The sequence below is a fragment of the Denticeps clupeoides genome, chromosome 2 (genome assembly GCF_900700375.1).
Source record: "Denticeps clupeoides chromosome 2, fDenClu1.1, whole genome shotgun sequence".
NCBI lineage: Eukaryota > Metazoa > Chordata > Actinopteri > Clupeiformes > Denticipitidae > Denticeps > Denticeps clupeoides.
In genome coordinates, this window is record NC_041708.1 from 12,711,001 (window position 1) to 12,734,632 (window position 23,632).

At 40.0% G+C, this 23,632-nt stretch overlaps 2 protein-coding genes across 9 annotated transcripts in view; one reads left to right on the forward strand and one right to left on the reverse strand.

Annotated features, from left to right (window-relative positions):
- The window catches only part of LOC114777670 (STE20-like serine/threonine-protein kinase), a 33,152-nt gene extending 31,884 nt beyond the window's left edge, over positions 1-1,268 (reverse strand). For all 3 annotated transcript variants that reach the window (XM_028967014.1, XM_028967013.1, XM_028967011.1), the window contains exon 1: positions 640-1,268. In XM_028967014.1, the coding sequence (XP_028822847.1) occupies positions 640-792 (153 nt within the window). In that variant the 5' untranslated portion in view covers positions 793-1,268. The remainder of the gene's footprint in view (positions 1-639) is intronic.
- A 6,635-nt stretch (positions 1,269-7,903) lies between these two features.
- The window catches only part of dnah7 (dynein, axonemal, heavy chain 7), a 43,360-nt gene continuing 27,631 nt past the window's right edge, over positions 7,904-23,632 (forward strand). For 4 of the 6 annotated variants that reach the window (XR_003743662.1, XR_003743668.1, XM_028964951.1 and 1 more), the window contains exons 1-32: positions 7,904-8,029; positions 8,152-8,208; positions 8,813-8,906; positions 9,529-9,619; positions 10,386-10,476; positions 10,553-10,733; positions 11,197-11,266; positions 11,369-11,494; positions 11,569-11,688; positions 11,949-12,126; positions 12,263-12,442; positions 12,521-12,793; positions 13,317-13,444; positions 13,557-13,635; positions 14,397-14,621; positions 14,892-15,038; positions 15,152-15,846; positions 15,934-16,120; positions 16,806-16,999; positions 17,415-17,613; positions 17,724-17,864; positions 17,983-18,195; positions 20,464-20,573; positions 20,664-20,832; positions 20,937-21,039; positions 21,326-21,453; positions 21,568-21,780; positions 21,924-22,022; positions 22,389-22,637; positions 22,913-23,062; positions 23,145-23,327; positions 23,430-23,606. Coding sequence is in view for 4 of the 6 variants with exons in the window: in XM_028964951.1 (XP_028820784.1) it covers positions 8,012-8,029; positions 8,152-8,208; positions 8,813-8,906; positions 9,529-9,619; positions 10,386-10,476; positions 10,553-10,733; positions 11,197-11,266; positions 11,369-11,494; positions 11,569-11,688; positions 11,949-12,126; positions 12,263-12,442; positions 12,521-12,793; positions 13,317-13,444; positions 13,557-13,635; positions 14,397-14,621; positions 14,892-15,038; positions 15,152-15,846; positions 15,934-16,120; positions 16,806-16,999; positions 17,415-17,613; positions 17,724-17,864; positions 17,983-18,195; positions 20,464-20,573; positions 20,664-20,832; positions 20,937-21,039; positions 21,326-21,453; positions 21,568-21,780; positions 21,924-22,022; positions 22,389-22,637; positions 22,913-23,062; positions 23,145-23,327; positions 23,430-23,606 (5,268 nt within the window). In the remaining 2 variants the exon portion in view is untranslated. The remainder of the gene's footprint in view (positions 8,030-8,151; positions 8,209-8,812; positions 8,907-9,528; positions 9,620-10,385; positions 10,477-10,552; positions 10,734-11,196; positions 11,267-11,368; positions 11,495-11,568; positions 11,689-11,948; positions 12,127-12,262; positions 12,443-12,520; positions 12,794-13,316; positions 13,445-13,556; positions 13,636-14,396; positions 14,622-14,891; positions 15,039-15,151; positions 15,847-15,933; positions 16,121-16,805; positions 17,000-17,414; positions 17,614-17,723; positions 17,865-17,982; positions 18,196-20,463; positions 20,574-20,663; positions 20,833-20,936; positions 21,040-21,325; positions 21,454-21,567; positions 21,781-21,923; positions 22,023-22,388; positions 22,638-22,912; positions 23,063-23,144; positions 23,328-23,429; positions 23,607-23,632) is intronic. The other 2 variants (XM_028964952.1, XM_028964953.1) reach the window with 2 other exon arrangements.

Here is a 23,632-nt window from a genome sequence, read left to right on the forward strand (position 1 = left end):
ACCACCCAATCAAAAGCTAATATTCATTTTGTGAACTGACTTGACACCAGCTGCCTTTTTGTGGCCAGAGGTCTGGGTGTTTTGGCATTTTATGAAGGACAGAAAATTATTATCATGTCATTTAGACCACTAAATAATTCTGTTGTTTCATCAATGAAATGAGTTTACTAAAAGCCAAAAGACAATTTTCTCCACAAAAACAACAAAAAAAAGTTGATTCATTAACAAAATAACTAAACTATTTCTGTTGGCCTTTATACCATAAAACCTTTTTGTCCACAAAATGGTGGCTGGCGTTGTCAGTTTCATGCACAAAATGAATCATTTCTTCGGATTTCTGAATTAAGTGATCCCCGAAAGATAAACCCCTTGTCACAAAAGCAACAAGTTGATTTAATCATTAGGCAGTTTGGTGATGAGAAATAAGCAGACGGGTGTGTGGTGATAGGAGGTCAGGTCAGCTGTCAGGCCGTCAGGGCGGAGGGAGGGTTAGGCTGTACAGGGCAGTGGTCATCCGGGAACTTAGTTTCCTTAAAGCGGCGCGACCACGCAGGACGTGATGAAATCGCGTTTCCCCTTTTTTTCCGACAAGCAAAAGATGTGTAAACGGTTTAACAAAGGATTGCAATTAATGTTTACCTTATAGACCTTCCCGAAGGCACCGTCGCCCAACTCTCCCACGATCTCCCACACCTCCTCGGGATTCACGTCCCTGTGGACGTGCTCGTACTGCTTCTTCTTCTTGTCGGCTCCCAGTTTAAAAATTTTCCGGAAATTTTCGAAGAGCGACATTTTAATCAAGGGATGGACTAATTAAAATGTAGCTATGAAATGTATCCTTATATATCCTGCGTCCTGTCCGTGGAACAACAGGACGACGCAACGCAACACACTTTTATCCTGTGCCTGCGTCTGAGGAGGTGAAAAGATGGAAAAGGAGGAGAAAGGGCCTCTAGCGACTCTCCAAAATCCATACGTCTGCCTCCGAATGAGCTCCAGGCGTCCACGGGCAATTAAATCCCTCACATTTCTTCTGTGCCGACGGACTGACAGGCGGATACTGTCCGCCCAAACTCCACACAACACCGGTTAAATTCAGCCTGAACGTGATAAGAACGCACGTCCCAACCAGATGGCAGGTCCTTTACCCCCAATTTGTTTTTTTAAGCCCAGCGATTAGACTCCGCTTGCGTTTCCAACGATAAAATTCGTCCTCGCCTAGTGTTCCATAGCAGAAAGCTGTAACAGAACTACTTCACGGCTGCTGATGCACCAGCGGAAAGCGCGCACCCGCGCATGCGCAGTGGCAAGCTGCGTGGAACGCGCCGCAAGGTGTGTTTCTCTTGACCAGCTCGTTTGACATTTTTTTATTTTTACCAGCCAAGTGATAATGAACATTTTCCTTGCCCCTGTAACCACAAAAACGATTACTTATTGGATGAGGCGGATGAACCATCACAAGGAATCTATGAATCAGGAGCCAACTGCCACCTGCTGGACAGTATAGGTTTGATTTGGAAAATTATGCAGACACACTTGATCTTGAAACTTGACAGTGGTGGATAGTAACGGAGTAGTTTGCTTCTGTTCTTGAGAGTCTGTATCTGTACTGCACTAAAGTATTTACATTTGTGGAGACTTTACTTTTACTCCAGTAAAAGTCCCATACGCTTTTGTTTTACAAAAATTCGTCGTCTAATCTGAGGAAACAGGTGGAAGTAGGATTTAATTTTGACAGAAATTCCGGATTGTTTCTCAACAAAGTTAGTTAGACAGTTTGGGGAACGCCGCTCCCCATAATACCTAAAGCTATTTTTATCCATTTCAAATTCGATTGTTGTGTCAGTCGTTTCATATTATTTTATAATATGGTATGTATTCAGTGTTGCCAAATCCTAAATGTTGAAGCATGATACCAGCATCTGAAAATGGTCGTATTTTGAGAAAAAAATCGGCAAGGCAACTGAAGCATTGCATCGTGGGATTTGTAGTTTGTGTTTTATTAGCGCTTCATATCCGGGCTATAATAATGGAGCTTTTCCTATTGATTATGCGGAGTCATGCCTTTAAAGATAAACAAGCCAAGTATGTCTGCGCAGCTAGATGAAAACAGATTTGTACCCTGTCGTGCAAATGAGATAACTTAGCCATAAAATGAAGGGGTAAAATGATCATACATTATGGGATTTTTGGAATTATTGATTGTACAGAGCTCCACTAAACCAAATATTCAGACAGATTATCATCTTTTTTAATTTTGCCGCATGAAATGATCAGATTCTGGAGTTTCAGTTTGGAGCATACTTTACATGTGCTGCATTAGTAGGTCAAAATAGATTTAGGTGATCAAATTTACAGTCTTTTCAAATTCGTAGACCACATATATCATCTAATACAATTATGTTGTGAATACAGTAGTAGATAAATCTTGGATTTCCTAACAGCTCGACCTCAGTCTGTGTCTATAAGAAATAACACCTCCAATGCATGCTCAGCCCACTGCTGTTTGATCTGCTGACACATGGCTGTGCTGCTCAATACAGTTTAAACCACATCATCAAGTTCGTAGATGACACAACAGTGGTAGGGTTCATGACCAACTACAATGGGTCTGCATACAGAGAGGAGATAAAACATGGATTGGTTCTAGAGCAACAACCTGACTCTCAATGTCACCAAGACACCAAGAAACTGACTGTCCCCAACCCACTGCACATCGATGGATCTGCTGTTGAGATTGTCAGCAGCATGAAGTTCCTGGGTGTGCACAGGACAGACGACCTCTCCTGTAGCCTCAGCACCACCTCCACCACCAAAAAAAGCCCGGCAACATCTGCACTTCCTCAGAAAGTTAAGAAGGTTGACCTCCCTCCTCCCATCCTCACATCATTTATAGTGGGGACCACTGAAAGTGCTCTCTGCTGCTACATCACTGTCTGGTACAGAAAACGCACTGTCACTGAGCAGAAAGCCCTGCAGTGGATAGTGAAAACAGGAGAGCGCATCATCGGGGTTCCATTTCAACGCATCTCTCAGCTCTATAATATCTTATTCATCGAGCTAGCAACCTTGTAAAGGACTGTCACAACCCCTCACATGCCCTGTTCTCCCTCCTGCCATCTGGCAGGTAGTTCTGCAGCATCAGAACTGTAATTGCCTGATACTGCAAGAGCCTCTTCCCACAAGCAGCCAGAGCTTTAACTTAGTGTCATAACCAAAAGACTGTTAAACTCAACATCAATACACTTCCAGCCTTATGCACCTTCTAACATTCTAAATAGGTGCATGTATATGCATGTATAAAAGTTATTGCTGAGTGACACAACTGACTGGCTTTTTTTGTTTTGTGGCAACTGCACATTTAATATTATTATGATTATTGTTCTTTTTATGTGTTGTATCTTTTAGTTTACATTTACAGCATTTATTAGACGCCCTTATCCAGAGTGACTTACAATCAGTAGTTACAGGGACAGTCACCCTGGAGCAATTTAGGGTTAAGTGTCTTGCTCAGGGACACAATGGTAGTAAGTGGGATTTGAACCTGGGTCATCTGGTTCATAGGCGAGTGTCTAACCCACTAGGCCACTACTACCCAGAGTTTGACTGAATTTTGTCATGACCCTTGTGCTTTCACCTATATTTCACTGAAGAACAGCCTTAACCTTTAATGTACCCATAATCATTATTCAATATAATTAAATAATTAAATGAAAAGATTAACTTTTAGACAGCCGCATACTTTAATTACTCTGTATTCCTAAATTAAGTACTCTAGTAAGTTAAATGCATGTATTATATAAAGCATATTTTTTAGCATTCCCAGTGCCCTCACGCGATGGCAGCATAGACCCACATTGTACACAGTAAGACTTGTAGTACACTAATGGGTATGTGAGGAAAAATATATCTTATATGAGTGGTAGTTATACATATGTCTAATCTTTTCTAGTCCTTGAACTGTTATATTGCTGGCTTCATGGCATCTCTCAGAATGAAATGAAATGCAGTCATAGACAGTGATCAGATTTCTTACCCAATACCAAGTACAAATAAAAATGAGTTTATTTTAATTTGATTTCATTGTATAATTGTATTTTAATTGTATAATTTTATGTCAAATAATTGTAATTTCACAATTATGTATATCATCATTGCTTTGATCCAAATTTTATGTGAAGAAAATAACACTCAAGCATTGATGAACTTTTATTTTTTTTAATTTGTCAAAATGCAGTTAAAAACCAGTCTTAAGACACCAAAAGTACAACTGCACACTTCAATAAAAACAATAAAACCTTTTAACATGATGCAACTGCATTAATACCATTAATACCAATTTTAGGGAACAGACCTGAACTGTCTGGTCCAGGTCCAAAAAATTGTTTTGGAATACCTCAAAGGTATACCTCAGCTGCCTGGGATAATTGAGGTTCAGCACAAATGTCAAGCCAAGGAGAAGAGAGCAGGCCCTGGCAACACCTTGGACCCATTTGAGAACTCCAATGTCCTCAAAAACAATTACAATGTCCCTTGATGTGTCATTTGTCAGAGCACCAGCCTTTTTGACTGCAACAATTGCCAGCATGAGTCAACATTCCTCCATGTTCTCAATTTCCTGCAACATTATGTTGTTATCAGTCATGGCACAAACAGACATATTGTAGGCACGTCACATCACTAAACATTAACTAATAACCTATGTTGCTGGAACCAGAATATTAACTATAACTGACTAAGCTAAAATCAAAAGGATTGAGTTCAACACTTCCACTTCTCTTCACCAATTCCATTTTAATAAACTCGAATGCCCGATTACCCTGGTGTTATTTATACTAATACGCAGTATCCTTGCTACTGTGTGATTGTGTTGTGCACATATGTGCACAAATGAAAAATAGAAATATTCGCTATTTCCATACTCAACAAGGCCTGTGCAAACAAAGCACTGCCCAACTACAGATGAAAACATGGCGCAAGATGACTTCACCATATCACTTATTTAGACATTTCTTTTACATCTATCTGTATTTCACAGAAATATTAAATGTACATCTTTTTGTATTATTAATTTATGCATCTGTACTATATTACCACATTTTTTTATACAATGTCTTGCATAAGAATCACGTTCATCCCCCCAGTAGAGTTCAAAGATTTGGATTTTGGTGAACAAAATCAGAAGGCTGTTCTTGAAGGACATGGCATTGCATCACATTGTTCAAGAAATCATATATACCTGACAAAAATGTTAAAATATTTTGTTAATTAGGTTAAAATAAATGTAGTTAAAATCGCTAAAATCTTCTCCACATTCTCAGAGGTACAACCTCTCTGGTCTGTTCAACAGAAGGGCATGCAGAGTCCTGGATACAAATCATTAATAAATAAGTAAATAAATAGATAGATAAAAAATAAACTTATAACACTTAAAACCTACACCTTATTTTTATGTGTTTGGTCATCACACCAATTATCATCACATGATTGCCTAGATAAAGGTTCATCTTACTTGTCTTTATTCATTTTACAGTAAATTTTAATTTTGTACCTCAAGCAGGCCCATTATCATTTTCAGTCTTGTGCTCCACCTAGAGCACAAAATAGTGTCAGTAGCTTGGAAATATGAAGGTCCAGTGATGCCATATATTTGGTCTCCAGATGCGCTGTGGTTATTCTTTTAAATTCTTCATGCAACAAATGACAAAAGATATCCCATTAGTTCATATGACAGAGGTTTAAGAGGTTAACATTGAATTATTTTGACATTAGACTTTATACTATTTTTTAACTAATTTTATGTAAATACGTAATTATAGCGTTCAACAGTTAGACACTGGTTGATGAATTAATTGTGTCTGAGAGCAAATGTTTTGCACATTCTGTCCCTGACAATCTTTTCATTGTTCTTTTTCTTGAACATGGTGATAAGATCTTCCCTTACTTTCTCCAAGCTGTGCTCATTTTCACCAGATGGGTAGGGTGGGAGGTAACTGACCTCTGCTCTTCCTGCTTTTTTTTGCCTGATATAAATAATTTCTCCTAGTTGTCAAAAAAAATCTGTTGGTCGGAACAGACCATGAAAAAATTACCAAAACTTTTTGGGACATTAAAACTATGTTTACTAGCTGAAATTTCCAACCTGCTCAAGTCTAATGAAGGGCTACACAGTTCCAATCACTCTGTAGTCAAAGTACCACGTCCTGATGCACCCGTATTTAACACAATGCTTTAAGATGAAATTATCATGCACATAAATTACAGACATCAGATTTTCTGTGGTTTATTCACGTAAATGAACACATAGAGAGAAAGTTTGATGCGACGGAGGAGGGTGTATTTTATTTCCACACAGCAGCTGTCTGGAACTGCAAAAACTATGTCATGTTTAAAGCAGCAAAGACTTGCTAGATTTTTAGTTAAAAAGCTCTAAAAGATCACGGATTCAACCGATAAAGTGTATGAGTCTGGAACAAGAAGAGGGATATTCACAGTCTGCAGTCTCTCCTCTCCTAACAGTCTGTGGCTGTATGATACTGCACCAAATAGGAACAAGTAGTACAATTAACAAGTGAGGCCTAGCCTACTCGCTGCATCCACACCATCTGTCGGTGATTGAAGCTAGAGAGTTTAGCCTTGGTGAGGAAAGAGATCATGGATGTCATTAAATCTGGACTTCAGAAGGTACTCACCGAGGGTCTCACAGCTATCATTCCCAACCTGCAGACATTGAAGATCTGAATGGACCGCAGGCAAGGTCACTGCAGAAGCGAAAATGGCATCACTGACTGAGACCGTGGGAGATGTGGAGCACGCACTTACAGGTTGTTTCAACAATATAGCCTTCATGAAGATTACGATACAAAACCTCACAGCTACGGTGTCCAAGTTGTAGAATTTAGAGGCCAGGTTGAAATGGAACAACATCATAATCCTTGCTGGGCCAGAAGGCCCTAGTACTGCCACCGTTGAGCCTGGATTAGGAACATACTCTCGAACGGTCCCACCATGCACTTCAATTCCGACCCAGAATCTACCCCGTCCTATTGTGGCCAGGTAACATTACTTCAGTGACTGCGAAATTTTACTTCATCCTTATTTGGGTTGGAGCCCGCTCTTAATTTTGTGTGTAAATACAAAAATATTTTTTTCAAGTTTGGCTTCAACCCTTTGCTTTTTTACCGCAGTGGGTTTTTTTTTTTTTTTTGAGGATTTGGGGAAATTGACCACTGATGAATGTGGTGGGCTTCAGCCTGCAACTGTGCACCTTTAACATATAAGGCAAGTGTAGGTACTCAGGACTCCAGATAAGGTAAAGTAATGGCGAGGGTGTATAGTTTTAATACATAAAAATCCATTGTGCTGTTTGGTGAAGGTGTGTATTTTTTCTATATATGTAAACATATAGAGAAAGCAACAAATACCACATATAATAGTGTTAACCCAAAAAGAAAAAGTAAGCATACGAAAGCAATTACTCATAATTTAGTTTTTTATTTTATTTATATATTCCAATACTGAAGATTGTGTGCTGTTTAAACAAATCAATTGTCATTGTCCTAGTCGAAGAGGTACCTCTGTTATTTTTGTTGAATTGTAGTTAAAATGTGGTAGGGGTGGTAGTAGCCTAGTGGGTAACACACTCGCCTATGAACCAGGAGACCCAGGTTCAAATCCCACTTACTACCATTGTGTCCCTGAGCAAGACACTTAACCCTAAATTGCTCCAGGGGGACTGTCCCTGTAACTACTGATTGTAAGTCGCTCAAGATAAGGGCGTCTGATAAATGCTGTAAATGTAAACGTAAAATGTATTGATTAATTTATTGGGGGCGGTGCTTCGCTTGGGAAAACCCACACGGCGCCTCACGAGACTTCCTTAGCAACCGACCGTGGACACGACCCGCGAGCCGCACCGGCATTCCTTAGCAACAAATACACAAACGTGGAACAAGACGTTTGGAAGAGGACGCTTTCGGGAGTTTTGAAATACACCGGAGAGAGCGGCCCCATGGCGTCCAGGAAACACGTAAGAAATGAAACAACCACGTTTTTACTAGCGTACTCTTCAGGTCATTTTGGCAGCATTTGTGAATATTGCACATTAAAAACAGAAGAAGCTGTAACTTTGCGCTGTGCTACGTGTTTTAGGAGAAGAGGAGTACAGTCCAAGCGGGTCCTGCCCGCATGTCTCACGCGCTGCCGCCGGTGAGGACTCATTTTATTTCTGACCAAAATGGCAGATAAGTCATTTGTAATACAATAAAGTTTACAAAATACAGATTGTGAATCGGTGTCATATCCGGAAAAAATACAACCATAATAATAATATAGACGACAGTATGAATAATTATTATTATTTCTGAATCCGATTGGTGAACACCAGCTTTAGATAAGTCACCCTCGAACAAATACTTTTTTAAAACCCTACGTTTAGCATTTTATTTTATCCACAAACTTTTATCATGGAAACTGACAGAAACTTGGATTGGCCCTGTAATTTATTATGCATAATAAATAAAATTGCAAGGCAGCCTGTATTTGCACTCTAGTTGTATTAAATGTTCTTTGGTGAGCTGACATTTCTTTCAATAGCATGACTGACCCATTATGCATTTTCTGATGTTCTGTTCTGGTCGTTATATGAATGAGTACGGAAGTGTGTTTCATGGTCTCCATGTGAACATCAGCTCTACCTCAGTCTGCTTGATCTTCCTCATTTTGAAGTGACAAGCTAAGGTGTGCTGCCTAAACCTGCCTGCCCACAATCGCTGGAGTGGATTAAGTGTCCTTTGTCTTATATTTCATAAAGCTAAATGTCAAACTGTCGTGGCAAGATGCCAAATTTGTGCCTCAGCCACCAGATACGAAGTCTCATGGTACTGGATCTTCTGGTCAAGTCTCTAGTGAGTATGATGTATTCTAATACCAAATTTCGAATTTATTTATTTACACAGTGCTTGCATCTCAATTATTTTTTAGCACATCTGAAAGCAGCCTTTTTTGTGAACTGCCCTGTTCACAAAAAGTATTTTTGTTGTTGTTGTCCTTTACAAAATATCCAACTTCACATTAAAGTTTGTGGTCATTTCCATAAATGAAAAGTATTAGAATCTTGCCAGTACTAACTGAATATACTATCAATCAAAACTTTAGAACACCCCAATTCTTTCATTGAAATTCAAATAGTTTAAATGCAATGAATAGCTTGAAATGGTATAGGTTAGTGATGAACTTCTGGATAAAAAAATGGAAAGGTTTCCCAAGAAGGCTTTTTCAAGAAACAAGAAATGGATTTAACACTTAAAGCTGTTCTGTAGCAATAAATGTTGATCAAAGTTGCTGCAACCAGTTCCACCCAAAAGATTAAATATTCAAACAGAACTCTCCATTTCTTTCTTCAAAGCGATTTCTTGGTCATAATTCTGTTCACACGACTGTATAAAGTCTTTAAAAGTTAACATGTTTTCTTTTTATTGACTTTGAAGGTCAACTGAAGGTAATGCATGTTTGCATGTTTTCTTCCAGCTCGGACTAGAAGGAGCCAAGACATCATCAGTCTTTCGCAGTTTAAGAAGGAGCGTGAAGACTTCCGTCGAATGCTTGTCAGGATTATCATGTATGTGATTGGCCAATACCCTGAACAAAACTTGCAAAACTTTTTGTTTTCTTCCATAAACTCACCCATCACCACAAACACTACCAACCTAAAAATATATTTTTTGTATTGGAGGATAGCAGTTAACCATTTTATGCAGTGGTGGCCTAGTGGGTAAGGACGTGGACTCGTAACCAAAAGGTTGCAGGTTCAAATACAGAACCACCAAGATGCCACTGAGGGTTAAATCCAGGTGAGAAGGCAGGCATGAGGATACAGGTGGGGGTTTAGGAAAAGGATTTACCAAAAATGAACAAAAAATGGCAAAAAGTAGCTAAATATGTCTACAAAACTAAAGAGAAACCTAATTAAAGAATAAAATATAAAAATAAAATGGACAAATTTACTCAATTTACTCAAACCCATTTAAACAAACCAAAATTGACCTAACAAACACACAGGAGAAAATAATTAAGTCAGGCAATTTGGTTTCATTTAAATCATCTTTATTTCTGTCAATATATTAGTTAGTATGTCAATATATGTGGGATAAAATATACAGTTAGTTAGTTTGTTTCAAAAGTCATAATGTTTACTTGGATTAAGTGTTGCATGGGTACTGGTTACCACCATTTGGATAACGGAGTGGCTCCATTACCACACAATTTGTTGTGTGCACCTTGTGCTGTGCTGTTTATCACTTTTACTTCAGTGCTTTTTCAATTTACAACATATTTATAATGTACAGAATTTAGTGGATGGCATAAATGTGTAATACCTTTTGTAGGCAAGACCACACTGACCTGGGAGTACACTGCATGGCAACAAATGAATGCACCACCAGTAACTTCCCAACAGAAACAGAAAAGAGCATTTTGGTATTCTTCATATCTTTTCAGAAGTCTCTTCCTAAAACACTTGTAAGGCAGTTGTGACTGGTGTGTCTTTCTGCAGAGGTATAGCTACTACATCCAGCATGGGATTGATACTGAGCATGTGGCACCCCTGAAAGACTCAGTTCTGGAGAACGTTCAAGCCTTAGTTCCTGAACACCTGCGGAGGCTAGTCTGTAGAACCGAGGAGCTTTGTGATGAAATTAGGATGGACTATCTGCTAAGTGTCAAAAAAGCCATTGGTATGTAATTTGTCATCCCACACATGGGTTCATATTTCTTATTTCCTTCTTAAATACTTTGTTAAATGGTATTGTATTATTGAGTCCTATTCAGTCCCATTTTATTTAGTAGAAGCATAAATTAGCAAAAACTTTCAAAGCTCAGTCACAGGGATCAGAAGGTCATCCAAGATGTACACAAGAGCAGGACACAGTGAGCACAAGTAACAAATTATATGACTCCAATCCAGTTCTTGCAATTTATCTTTGCACCAAAATAATTAATTTAATCCAATGCACATATTGATTAAATGATGGTGAAGAGGTTTTGCATCCTCAGTATGCAGTAGCTTGCTTACTGTTTACTTCCTCAGATGTACCTAATGGCCAATTCCCCTTGGTTTTACATTGGCAGCAGAACCAAATTGACTTTTTAATATTTCATAATCACCAACTGAACGTTTTTTCTTTTTTTTTTGTCTAGTGGATTTTGTTCTGATGGACTCAAGCAAAAACGAGACAAAGATGAAAGAACTCCCACCACATAGAGAAGAGTATGCCTAGCTTTAGTGTTTTGGTTGTCATAAGTAAAACAAATATTTTTATATTGTAATAATATTTAATGTGATTTTTATAATTTCCATTTTGAAATTCAGACTACAGGTTGTCCCAAAGCCATGGAACACATCTTTTTTGCAGGATCTTAAGCGGCTGAACGACCGCTTACATGCCTTCAATCCCATCATGTTATCGCTGCTGGATCTGTGGCATGTAAACTTCAAGTGAGTGTCCTGTTTGTGTTAGTGTTTCCCCTCACTGCCAATTCATCCTACATACTACTTTTTGTCTCACATAGGAACCTACGTTTGATCGATGTAACAGAGTTCCACAAAATGAAGGAGTCTTTGGAACTCTCTGCCTTTCAGCAAGAGGTGGACAAACACATTGAGAACGCCAAAAACATTCTGTACAAAAAGTAAGTTGTTTTTGTCTCATGCCTTCATTTTTGGGGTAATTAAGTAGTGTGTTGTCTTATGTATCATAGATAAACTAATGTGCATTTAATTTATGCAAATGCTAACAATTTCTAAAAATTCGGTGTCCAGTTAATTTACAAAATGTCCTATTTTGCGTCATTACGTCATCTAAACCCCAAAAATAAATAACACCTAAAAATCTGACAGATTTTTTTGGGGTATATATAAACGTAACCACAAATTTATTGCTCTACCACAGATGGTTTCCACAAGTTAGGCAGAGATACAGTGAGAACAGAAAACGCAGAGTGGTTCCCAGTAATCCAGAGAAACTGAAGTCCTTTTTTAACTGTGTCACAACACTGATGACGTCACAGCTCCAAACCCTTGCTCTGGAGTCCTTTCAGGACTACACACACCTCATTGCCCAGGATCCAGTGAGAGAAATTCCTAATGATGCTCAATATGTTTACTCATGTTCAGTTTTAGATTTAAATCACTGCATTTGAAGGATGACAATGGATGCACAGTGGCTGAACTCACTTTAGACCAATTATCTTGTTTGTGTCCCAGCGATCGGTGCGAGCCTATGAGCACCCTGGATTTGTGCTACATCTGATTCTGGATCAGAGTGCCATAAACTTTGAGCCAGATTTCAGAACTTTTGAGCTTGAGTTGCTGAAGGTCTATGATGAAATGTTGACATCTTTCAGCCTGCTGCCCTGTGTGGAGACAATACTATCTAAAGAATGGGTAACTAATAACATTACATAAATAAAAAATACCAATAAAGCATGATGAGCCTTGTGTCACTGCCCGTCTTCTCTCCAGCATGGCACAGAGAGAGGGCGCGTGATGAAGCCCACTGTGCTTCCGGAGATCTTGCGGACACAGCAGCGGAAAGTGCGGGACTTTGTTTGTCAAGAGAGCACAGGGCCACGGGAATATGTTCACCATTATGACAAATATGCACCCCTGGTGTCCTGCCAGGCCGAGGAAGATGTGGAACAGTTCCTCCTTGATAAACCTTCCTTCCAGGAAATGATGTCAGAGGTGACACGCTACCATGAGGTTGCTAATGAGATCCAGTACAGCTATGGCAAGGTACAGTCATATTCCTATGAGAAATCCTTTGAAGGGAGATCTGCTGTTCATTTATTGGTTGCTGTTTTTATTTTAGCAAAAGAACAGTACAGCCATTGTTGTGATATTGTGGTAAAAGTATAATTCAACTGTTGTATTCACAGCTCAGTCAAATTACAGTAGGTCCTCAAACCAGCCTACAAATACCACCTTACCCCCTTGTCACCACCACAACAGCTCTTATTCCCCTGTGGTTCACCCCCCTTGACATTTTAAAGCATTTTGAAGGGTTTTACAATGAACTAAACCAGGCCTAGCTCCAGGGCTTGCAATTTGAGGATTGAATGGAGATGAATAGAGTCATTAATACAAACCCAGATTTATTTTTTGCAGAAAATAAACAAAATCAGTATTTCAATATATCACTATACCATCTCAATATATATTTCTATGATGTTGAGTTTTGCACAGCTTGCAGTAGTTTGTAGACAATCCCTTTAATGATCTGCGCATGGTTTGAACAGTTAGATTCCTACTTTTCTAGGTTGTGCGGCTGGGTATGTTTGAAGTGCACAATCAGAGACTGATCGATGCCCTAGTGAACCGAACAACAGCGCTATGCCAAAAACTTGCTAATCATATGCTAGAGGACCACCAGAATTTCAACAAGAAGTAAGTCATGCATATTCTGAAAAATAGCCATATATATTTTTCCTTTTGTTACAGTTAGTAACAGGTCAATATGTTCAAAGTGTACAAATAAAATTTTGTGCTGACTCCTCAGGCTCTGTGAAGAGTTTGAGAGCATATCAGAGAAAGCCTTGCATACACCACAGAACACACAGGAATTAATGGAGCTAAAGGTACTGTACTGTAAAATGTATATTAAGTACATATTTGGAGGGCAGTGTATGATGAATCACTTCTTTTGGAAATACAACATGAAGTATTCTTTAAAATAAAGTTGCATGGAATATCAGGAATATTCATTGGGTGCATCATGCAACTTAAGGTCAACAAGAATACAAGAAACCCTTCTTTTGCTCTTTTGGTTAATGTTAGTCCAGTTGCTACAATTGTAATGAAATACTAAAACATTAACATTGAATTTAATAAATGCATGAATATTGCATGATACAATATATCACTTGTAAATGTATTTTTAATATATATGATTTAAATGTAAACTTTTACTACTGAATTACAACAGTAGGAAGGGTCCTTTAATACCTTAAAAACGGAACAATGTTTAAAAAGCCGTAAAACTTTGTGCACTTCGAAGAAAATGTATTTTGTTAAAACTTGTTGAAAACTATGTTGAAACTATAATGGATAATTATGATTAAGGTTTCATTATAGATCTTTACCTGCTGTTAATTGCAGAGCAAAAAGCAGATAATGTGTTAAATGCATTGATGTCTAACATCCTCCCAGTGCTTAAAGCTCCCCAGAAATTATTAAAGCTTGACCACTGCAGATACACCTATGTTTCTGTGACTGTCAGTGTTTAAGCACTAAAAAGTCACCTTTCTATTGCAGAAAATGTCTTTATGTGACTCAAAATCAATTTCTGTGTTATTGTGGAATGGGTGTTACATGTCATTTTTATTTCCCTGACCCCTAGGCATATGTGGTGAAGGTGAAGATGGAGGACATGCCCATTCTGGAGAAGAAGCTGCTTGAATCCAGTACAAGAATGTGTTTCTTGAGTGACTACATCACTTTTTCAACAATGGACACAAACTTGAACAAACAGACCATTCAGTGGCATGGTCGCATGCCAACGGTTTTTGAGGAGCATCACAAAATCATTAAAGCCAGCACCGAGCAGTTCCAAGATGGACTTGAGGTCAGATAAGAAAACAAAAGCTTTGCTGACTTTACATAAACTCAGTAGAATTAGGCTTGCCATACTTTTAAGTAATCACTATGTTATTGAAATAAGGCCTTCTAAATTAAATTAAAATATAGAGGTCCACACTAATGGTGTATCAGTAAATGTTTCTACAAAACATTGCCTTTTCTGATATTTAAGGCATGATGGTTATTGAAATAAAGATTATAGGTTGTGTATTTAGATGAAAGTAATGGGGAAAATGTTATTGTATTTACTCAACAGTTAAGACGCACAAGATTTGGGGAAGATTTGGAAAGTTATTCTAAGCAGGTGGAGACATTTGAAAACTTTGGTGATCTGACTGATCTTGATAAGTACCTGAAAAGGGCAGAAGAGATGAACTCCAAACTGGAAGCCGCATTGGAAAAGGTAATGAATGAGTGACATACATATACTTGCAGTAGCTTTTGATATTTTGGCTAATTTAATGTGGTTGATAGCTGTAGCACATCTATCTTAAAAAGTTGTTTTCAACACAACAGATTGAAGGCTTTAACTTGGAGGAAGAAGCATTTGGGTGGCCCACCTCACAGTATCCCCTTCGTAAGAAGACCCAGGATGTCTTAATGCCCTACCTACGCTTGTACCAAACTGCTGCTGAGTTTCAGAGCAAGCACAACGAGTGGTTGAATGAACCACTGGCCTCTGTCAACCCAGACAAGGTGGAAGCTGATGTGGGCAACTATTGGCGTGCCCTCTACAAGCTGGAGAAGGGTTTTCAAGATGTGCCCAGTGCATTACACATTGTTACACATGTCAAGGCTGAAGTTGAAGCTTTCAAAGAGCACCTTCCACTTGTGCATGTCCTGTGCAACCCTGGTTTGCGTATACGTCACTGGGATGCCATGTCGGCAGTGGTGGGGACCCCACTGCCCCCAACAGGTGAGGTGGCAGATGCCTGTGTAACACACTTCCTCTCTCTGCATCTGGAGACCCACCTACCTAGCTTAGAGGGCATCAGTGAGGCAGCAAGCAAAGAACATTCTCTGGAGAAGGCTCTTGAGCGCATGGTGGAGCAGTGGCATGACATAGAATTTTGCCTGCTCCCATACCGTGAGACTGGCACCTCTATCATCTCTTCTGTGGATGAAATCCAAATGCTGTTGGATGACCATGTGGTGAAGACTCAGACCATGCGTGGCTCACTTTTCATCAAGCCCTTTGAAAATGAGATACAGTGAGATGGCCTTTCATGCATTCTGGGGGGCATTAGCAATGCTTAGAAGATAAAATGAAATACAAATCATATTTCTTTGTGTTGTAGAGAATGGGAGGGGAAGCTGCTTTTGCTACAGGAGATCCTGGATGAGTGGTTGAAGGTTCAAGCCACTTGGCTTTATCTGGAACCCATCTTCAGTTCCCCAGACATTATGGCTCAGATGCCTGAGGAGGGCCGTCGATTCACCATTGTGGACAAGACCTGGCGTGACACCATGAAGCAAATATCCTTGGTAAGTGAACTCTCAGAATATGCCTAAAACCTAATGGATCAGGCACTGACCTCCTAAGGGATTTTCGGTTTGAGTCCCTACTGTGGTTCAGCGGAAGCGTGAAGCGTGGTGCAGCGGAAGCATGCCTGCCCCATAACCCAGAGGTCGATGGACCGAAACATCCTCTGCTAATTTCATCAACTCCTAGAGGTTAAGGAAGAGACCCTGTAATCAGAAAGTTGCCAATGTGCCACTGAGCAAAGCACCATCCCTACACACTGCGCTTGTCATGGCTGCCCACTGCTCACTAAGGGTGATTGGTTAAAAGCAGAGGACACATTTTGTTGTGTGCACCGTGTGTATCACAATGACAATCACTTCACTTCACTTTCAAGTAAACAGATCTTGTAGTTTTTCTGTCCCAGTATAGATCAATGCTCCATAGACTTGGTTGAGAACTTAAAATGAATATATAATATATAAATGCAAACAAGGTTACGGGTACCCCTTTTTCTCTGAAGACGTAATTGGTGGTGCTGACACCAAAAGAGTCTGGACATATAAATGTTGCATATTGACACAGGTATAAACAAAATGCTACAAAATGACCCACAAAGTAATTTTGAAAAAGTGCAAGATAAATTGGTACTTTATGTCCTGAATGCAAAAGCTGAGCTAAAATTGTCACCACTTTTCATCACAACAGGACAAGCATGTCTTGGCAGTGGTGGCCTTTGATAAGATTCTAGAGAAGCTGAAAAGGTGCAATGAGTTTTTGGAGCTGATCCTGAAAGGACTCAATGAGTACTTGGAGAAAAAACGACTTTATTTCCCAAGATTCTTCTTTCTGTCAAATGAAGAGCTGCTGGAAATCCTTTCTGAGACAAAGGATCCGACAAGGTATTCAGATTGACAAGACTTAGGCCCATGCTGGTTCAAAATGCAGTGATTTGGTTAGAGTGTAAACTGCTATAGCTATTTCCATGGATAATTTTAATTTTACACATACATTCATTTAGCAGATACTCTTATCCAGAGCAATTTACAATCAGTAGTTACAGGGACAGTCTTCTGTTTCATAGACGAGTGTGTTACTCATTAGGAAAATACCACAATCCTGTCCATACCATAGTACTGCTGTCCCCAGAATTACTGTTATCCCTATTTAAATGCTCTCTAGTGGAAGATTCCGTTTTAGCTTATGTGTTTTTTGTTCTTCAAATTCATATCTGCTTGCTGTTCCCTACAAGGTCCACATATGCTATCATATTAGTGTGTTAAAACACTGACTGACCATTATGACTTCTCTTCACAGAGTTCAACCGCACCTGAAAAAGTGCTTTGAAGGCATTGCCAGTGTGGATTTCACTGATATACTGGACATCACCCACATAAAGAGTAGTGAAGGGGAAGTGGTGCCACTGCAGGACATCATTTCCACCTCTAGAGCTCGAGGGCAGGTGGAGAAATGGCTGCTGGAGCTGGAGAGTGGCATGCTGGCATCTGTGCACAAGGTCCACTGTTCCTTAGAGTGGTTAAACTGTAACTGTAGCTATTAGGCCTCTATGTAAACTTTAGATACAGTGCAGTCAGACTAATTTAACCCATGAGCTTCAACCCATAGGTGATTTCTAGTGCATTTGAGGCATATCCACAGACCCTGAGGATCAACTGGGTGCGTCAGTGGCCTGGACAGACTGTTCTATGTGTCTCACAAGTTTACTGGACCAAACACATCCATGAAGCCTTGAAGAAAGGACCACAGGTTCTGGACACTTAAAAGCTGATGTCATGCAGGGCAACTTTGCCATGCTATGTATTTAAAGATTTTATTGAGGTCATGTAGTCAAAGCAATAACTTTGCTTTTTTTTATTTCCTATAGGCTCTGGAAGCCTACTTGCAGCAGAACAATGCACAGATTAATGACATTGTGACACTGGTGCGAGGTAAACTGTCCAAACAGAACCGGGTAACTCTAGGGGCCTTAGTGGTGCTGGATGTTCATGCTCGGGATGTCCTGGCCTCCCTAATTCAGAAGAACATTACAAATGAGAATGACTTTGAGTGGCTCAGTCAACTGCGCTACTATTGGCTGGTAAGAAGCTCATGGAAAAGGTGAAGTGTCAAACTTATCCAGATTAAGTGTACATGGTCCCATACTGATACATGATACATCATGCTGGTTACACAGGTTACACAGGTTACACAGTGGTACATATTAGTTTCAAATTCAAATTTTTCAAATTCAAATTTTATTTGTCACATACACAGTCATACACGGTATGATGTGCAGTGAAATGCTTTCTGCAACTGCTACAGACCACAGTATTGCAAATGTTGCAAGTAAACAGTAAACCAATATGCAAATATTGCAAACATAACCAAGTATTACACTTTTACGTCTTTAACATAAAATATGTGTAACTGGTAGGGTGAAGGTGTGCAAATGAGTTACAGTTTTTTACAATGTTTAAGAAAGAAGAAAGAGCCATGAAAGAAAGAGCAGTAAGGACCTAAAAAGCGCAGAGTCATTTTGTGCAAAGTTATTATGTGCAAAGTGGTTTTGTGCAAAGTGGTTTTGTGCAAAAGAGTCCGGAGTGATTGGAGGTGAAAGTGCATGAGTTCTATGTACTGTTGTTGAGAGCTTGGACAGCCTGCGGGAAGAAGCTCCTCCTCATTCTCTCTGTGTTGGACTTCAGGGAGCGAAAGCGCTTCCCTGATCGCAGCAGAGAGAAGAGTCCATTGTTGGGGTGGGTGAGGTCCTTCACTATCTTCCTGGCCCTGGTGCAGCACCGTTTGCTGTAGATAGATTGAAGGTCAGGGAGCTTGGTACGGATGATTCGTTCGGCTGATCGAACCACCCTCTGTAGGGCTCGCCTGTCCTTCATGGTGCTGTTCCCGAACCAGGTTGAGATATTTCCCGTCAGGATGCTCTCTATGGTGCAGGAGTAGAAGTTCCTGAGCACCTTGGAGGGCAGTCTGAAGTCTCTCAGGCGTCTGAGGTGGTAGAGACGCTGCCGGGCCTTTTTCACCACGGTGTTGATGTGACAGGACCATGACAGGTCCTGCGTGATGTTAACACCGAGGTAACGGAAGCTGTCCACTCTCTCCACTGGGCTCCTGTTGATGACAGGGGTCTGGTAGGTCCTCTCCTAGTTTATTGCTTTAAATATACAATGCTCAAAAAAATAAAGGGAACACAAAAATAAGACATCCTAGATCTGAATTAATGAAATATTCTTATTAAATACTTTGTTCTTTACATAGTTGAGTGTGCTGTCACATTGGAGTCTCTGGATTGGAGTCACACTCAAAATGTAATTGGAAAAAAATACTACAGGCTTATCCAACTTTGATGTAATGTTCTTAAAACAAGTCAAAATGAGTCTCAGTAGTGTGTGTGGCCTCCATGTGCCTGTATGACCTACCTACAACAGCCTTCTCCTGAGGGAACTCTTCCCATACCTGTACTAAAGGATTCGCCAAATCCTGGACAGTCTGTGGTGCAAGGTGGCCCGGATGGGACATGACATGACATCCTCATGCTGGAGGATGTTGCAGGCAGCCGAATGTTCTCCACTGTGTCTCTGGACTTCTGTCTGGACATCTGTCACATGTGCTCAGTGTAAACCTGCTTTCATCTGTCAAGAGCACAGTAGTAAATTTGCCAATCTTGGTGTTCTCAGGCAAATGCCAAATGTGCTGCATGATGTTTGGCTGTAAGCACAACCCCAACCTGAGGATGTCTGGCCCTCATTCCACCCTCATGGAGTATGTTTATGACCCTTTGAGCAGACACATGCATATTTGTGGCCTGCTGGGGGTCATTTTGCCGGTTTCTGGAAGCGCTCCTCCTCTTCCAGGTAGCAGTCCTTCTACTGGGTTGTTGCTCTCCTACGGCCTCCTCCATGTCTCCAGATGTATTGGCCTGTCTCCTGGTAGCGCCTCCAGACTCTGGACACTACGCTGACAGACACAGCAATTCTTCATGCCACAGCTTGCATTGATGTGCCATCCTGGATGAGCTGCACTACCTGAGCCATTTGTGTGGGTTGTAGACTCTGCCTCATGATACCACTAGAGTGAAAGCACTGCCAGCATTCAAAAGTGACCAAAACATCAGGAACTGAGAAGTGGTCTGTGGTCACCACCTACAGAACCACTCCTTTAATGGGAAAAGCTTGCTAACTGCCTACAATTTCCACCTGCTGTATATTCCATTTGCACAACAGCATGTGAATTGTCAATCAGTGTTGCTTCCTAAGTGAGTTTGATTTCGTGTGATTGACTTACATTGAGTTACATTGCATTGTTTAAGTGTGTTATTTTTTTTGTTTGTGTCCTCCTCTTTCTGCTTTTTAAGGATAATCAGCTCCATACAAAGATGATCAATGCTGGCCTGCCCTATGGTTATGAGTACCTTGGAAATACCGCTCGACTAGTCATTACCCCACTAACAGACCGGTGCTACAGGTTAGATGAACATAGATGTAACATATTAAATTTGTTGTTAATAAATTTGTTGTTAAACTTCTTAATAAATTAGGGTGCTCTTGTGTATAGGACTCTTTTTGGGGCCCTACACTTGCACTTGGGAGGAGCACCAGAAGGCCCTGCTGGCACAGGGAAGACTGAGACCACCAAAGACCTGGCCAAAGCTATCGCCAAGCAGTGTGTGGTTTTCAACTGCTCTGATGGTCTTGACTACATTGCCCTTGGGAAATTCTTTAAAGTGCGTTCAGAATATAATTGATCCTTTCAATAACATTGTAAAAATTGCAAGCAGTACCTGTAGAACAGTAGTCACATCACTCAAAGGCCTTCATAATGTTTCAGGGTTTGCTCTCTTGTGGGGCATGGGCCTGCTTTGATGAGTTCAACCGCATCGACCTGGAAGTGCTTTCTGTAGTGGCCCAGCAAATCCTCACCATTCAGAGAGGTATGCAATCTTTCAACAATCAAGTTATCCTAAGTTTTACCTTTTAATAAATCAACATTATTTTACCGAGGTGAGAAAGTGAAACATTAATAATATTTAAATAATAATAATAACATTAATAATAAATATTAAGTTTAATCTATGTACGTAGCCAACACTTGGAAAAATTAAAACAAACACTATTTAAAGTTCAATGGTGGGATACAAATGTAGCTTTATGGACAATGCAGTTTAAAAAAACAAATGATTGAGGTGTTTCTTGGATTGTCTGTACCTTCTTCTTAAGGAATCACAGCCAATGCAGAGACGCTTCTGTTTGAAGGGACAGAGTTGAAGCTGGATCCTTCCTGTGCTGTTTTCATCACAATGAATCCAGGTTACGCAGGACGATCAGAGCTGCCTGACAACCTTAAGGTAATGATGCAAATCAAATTGCTAAATGGCAATTGTAATTGCCAGTACGCATAACTGACAATATGATCTTAATCAAAATGTATTAAAGAATGAATTTCTCTTTTTACATTTCAGGCATTGTTCCGCACAGTGGCCATGATGGTGCCAGACTATGCCCTGATTGCAGAGATTGTTCTGTATTCCTGTGGCTTTGTGAGAGCTCGGCCACTGTCTGTGAAGATTGTGGCTACGTACCGCCTGTGCTCTGAGCAACTTTCTTCCCAACCCCACTACGATTATGGCATGAGGGCTGTCAAGTCTGTCTTGACTGCTGCTGGCAATCTGAAGGTAAACTCCCCAACACATCTTCCCTGTTCAGTGTCTTCTTTGCAAAGGAAATAAGCTTTTTTTTTTTTTACCTACATTGGCAATTTTGTCTCTCTCTCAGGATTCCTTAAAAGTCTGTCTTTTAACTCTGTTACCTACTGCAGCTGAAGTTTCCAGATGAAAATGAGGACATCCTTCTTTTAAGGTCCATTATTGATGTAAATCTCCCCAAATTCCTGACCCACGATCTGCCGCTTTTTGAGGTAGATCAGGATTTCTTCTTTTCCCTGACAATTAAAAAGTATGTCTTAAATCACATTGTATGGTTGTATGGGGTGCAATGCCTTAACTGGACAGTTGGCAGACTGACATATGTTTATTATTGTGGCAATAATTAATGCTTTATTCAAAGTTTATCTTTTTTTTACGTGTTTTTTCCTGATGTCACTAGATTGCCAAACTGTAATCTATTTAGGCTGGAGAACATTTCTTTTGTGGATTTCTAATGTTATAATATGATAATAATCAAATATGAATGGATAAGAAATAATATGAATGTAGTATCTACCTCTCTTTAATGACTACTATTCTACTGACTTTCTGCAGTGTCTTCAAACCTTTATTTCTAGGGAATAACTTCAGACCTCTTCCCAGGAATAAAGCTGCCAAAGCCAAACAACCAGATCCTGCTAGAAGCCATTAAAGAGAACTGTGATAAAATGAATCTTCAGGTGACTGATTTCTTTGTAGAGAAGATTCTTCAGATTTTTGAGATGATGATTGTCCGCCACGGCTTCATGCTGGTGGGAGAGCCCTTTGGAGGGAAGACATGTGCTTACAGGGTGTTGGCTGCTGCTCTGCAGGATATCTATGATAAGGTAAAAATTAATATCATGCTGATACAAACCATCTGTAGTAAAAAAAAATCATATAGTTGCAAAGACAGCTACTAATGGATACCAGAAAGCTGTAGATTTTGCTGTTCTTTTTCAGACTATGAAATCTACCAAATATAAAAGTATGTATTTAGATGTATTTTGTATTTTTATAATCTCTGAAGTTGCTGCATTTAAGAATACTTTAACATAAAATGAAAAGTGAGCAATGCAAGTAACAGACATAATATGAACTGGTTATGAATTATTTTGCACAGGGGCTTATGGATGAGAACCGAGTTCAGATCACAGTCATTAACCCAAAGTCCATCACCATGGGGCAGCTGTATGGTCAGTTTGACCCAGTTTCTCATGAGTGGTCAGATGGCATTCTCGCTGTCAGCTACAGAGCCTTTGCAACCTCTCAGGTGAGTATTTTACTGTAGAAAGGAATAGAAATGCATACCCTGATTGCGTAATAAATTTGTACAATGTACTTCTTATTTGCAGAGCCCAGACAGGAAGTGGCTGATCTTTGATGGACCAGTGGATGCCGTATGGATTGAGAACATGAACACGGTTTTGGATGACAATAAGAAACTGTGCTTGATGAGTGGTGAGATCATCCAAATGTCTCCACAGATGAGCCTCATTTTCGAGCCCATGGACCTCGAAGTGGCATCTCCTGCCACAGTAAGAAACAAGGGGCTTCTGGGAGTTTTAGACTTTCTACCCTGTACACCTGAATTTCATTATACTTTATTTATTTATGTCTGTGTGTGTCCATAATGGCAGGTGTCACGCTGTGGCATGATCTACATTGAGCCAAACATGTTGGGCTGGAGGCCTTTAATGGTTTCTTGGCTGAAGACTCTGCCACCCACAATTACGTCTTTGCACAAAGACCTGATCACTGGACTGTTTGACAGGGTGCTGCCTGCCTGTCTACAGCTTATACGCAGAGAGACCAGGGTAATCCCTCTTCAGCAGATCATTTG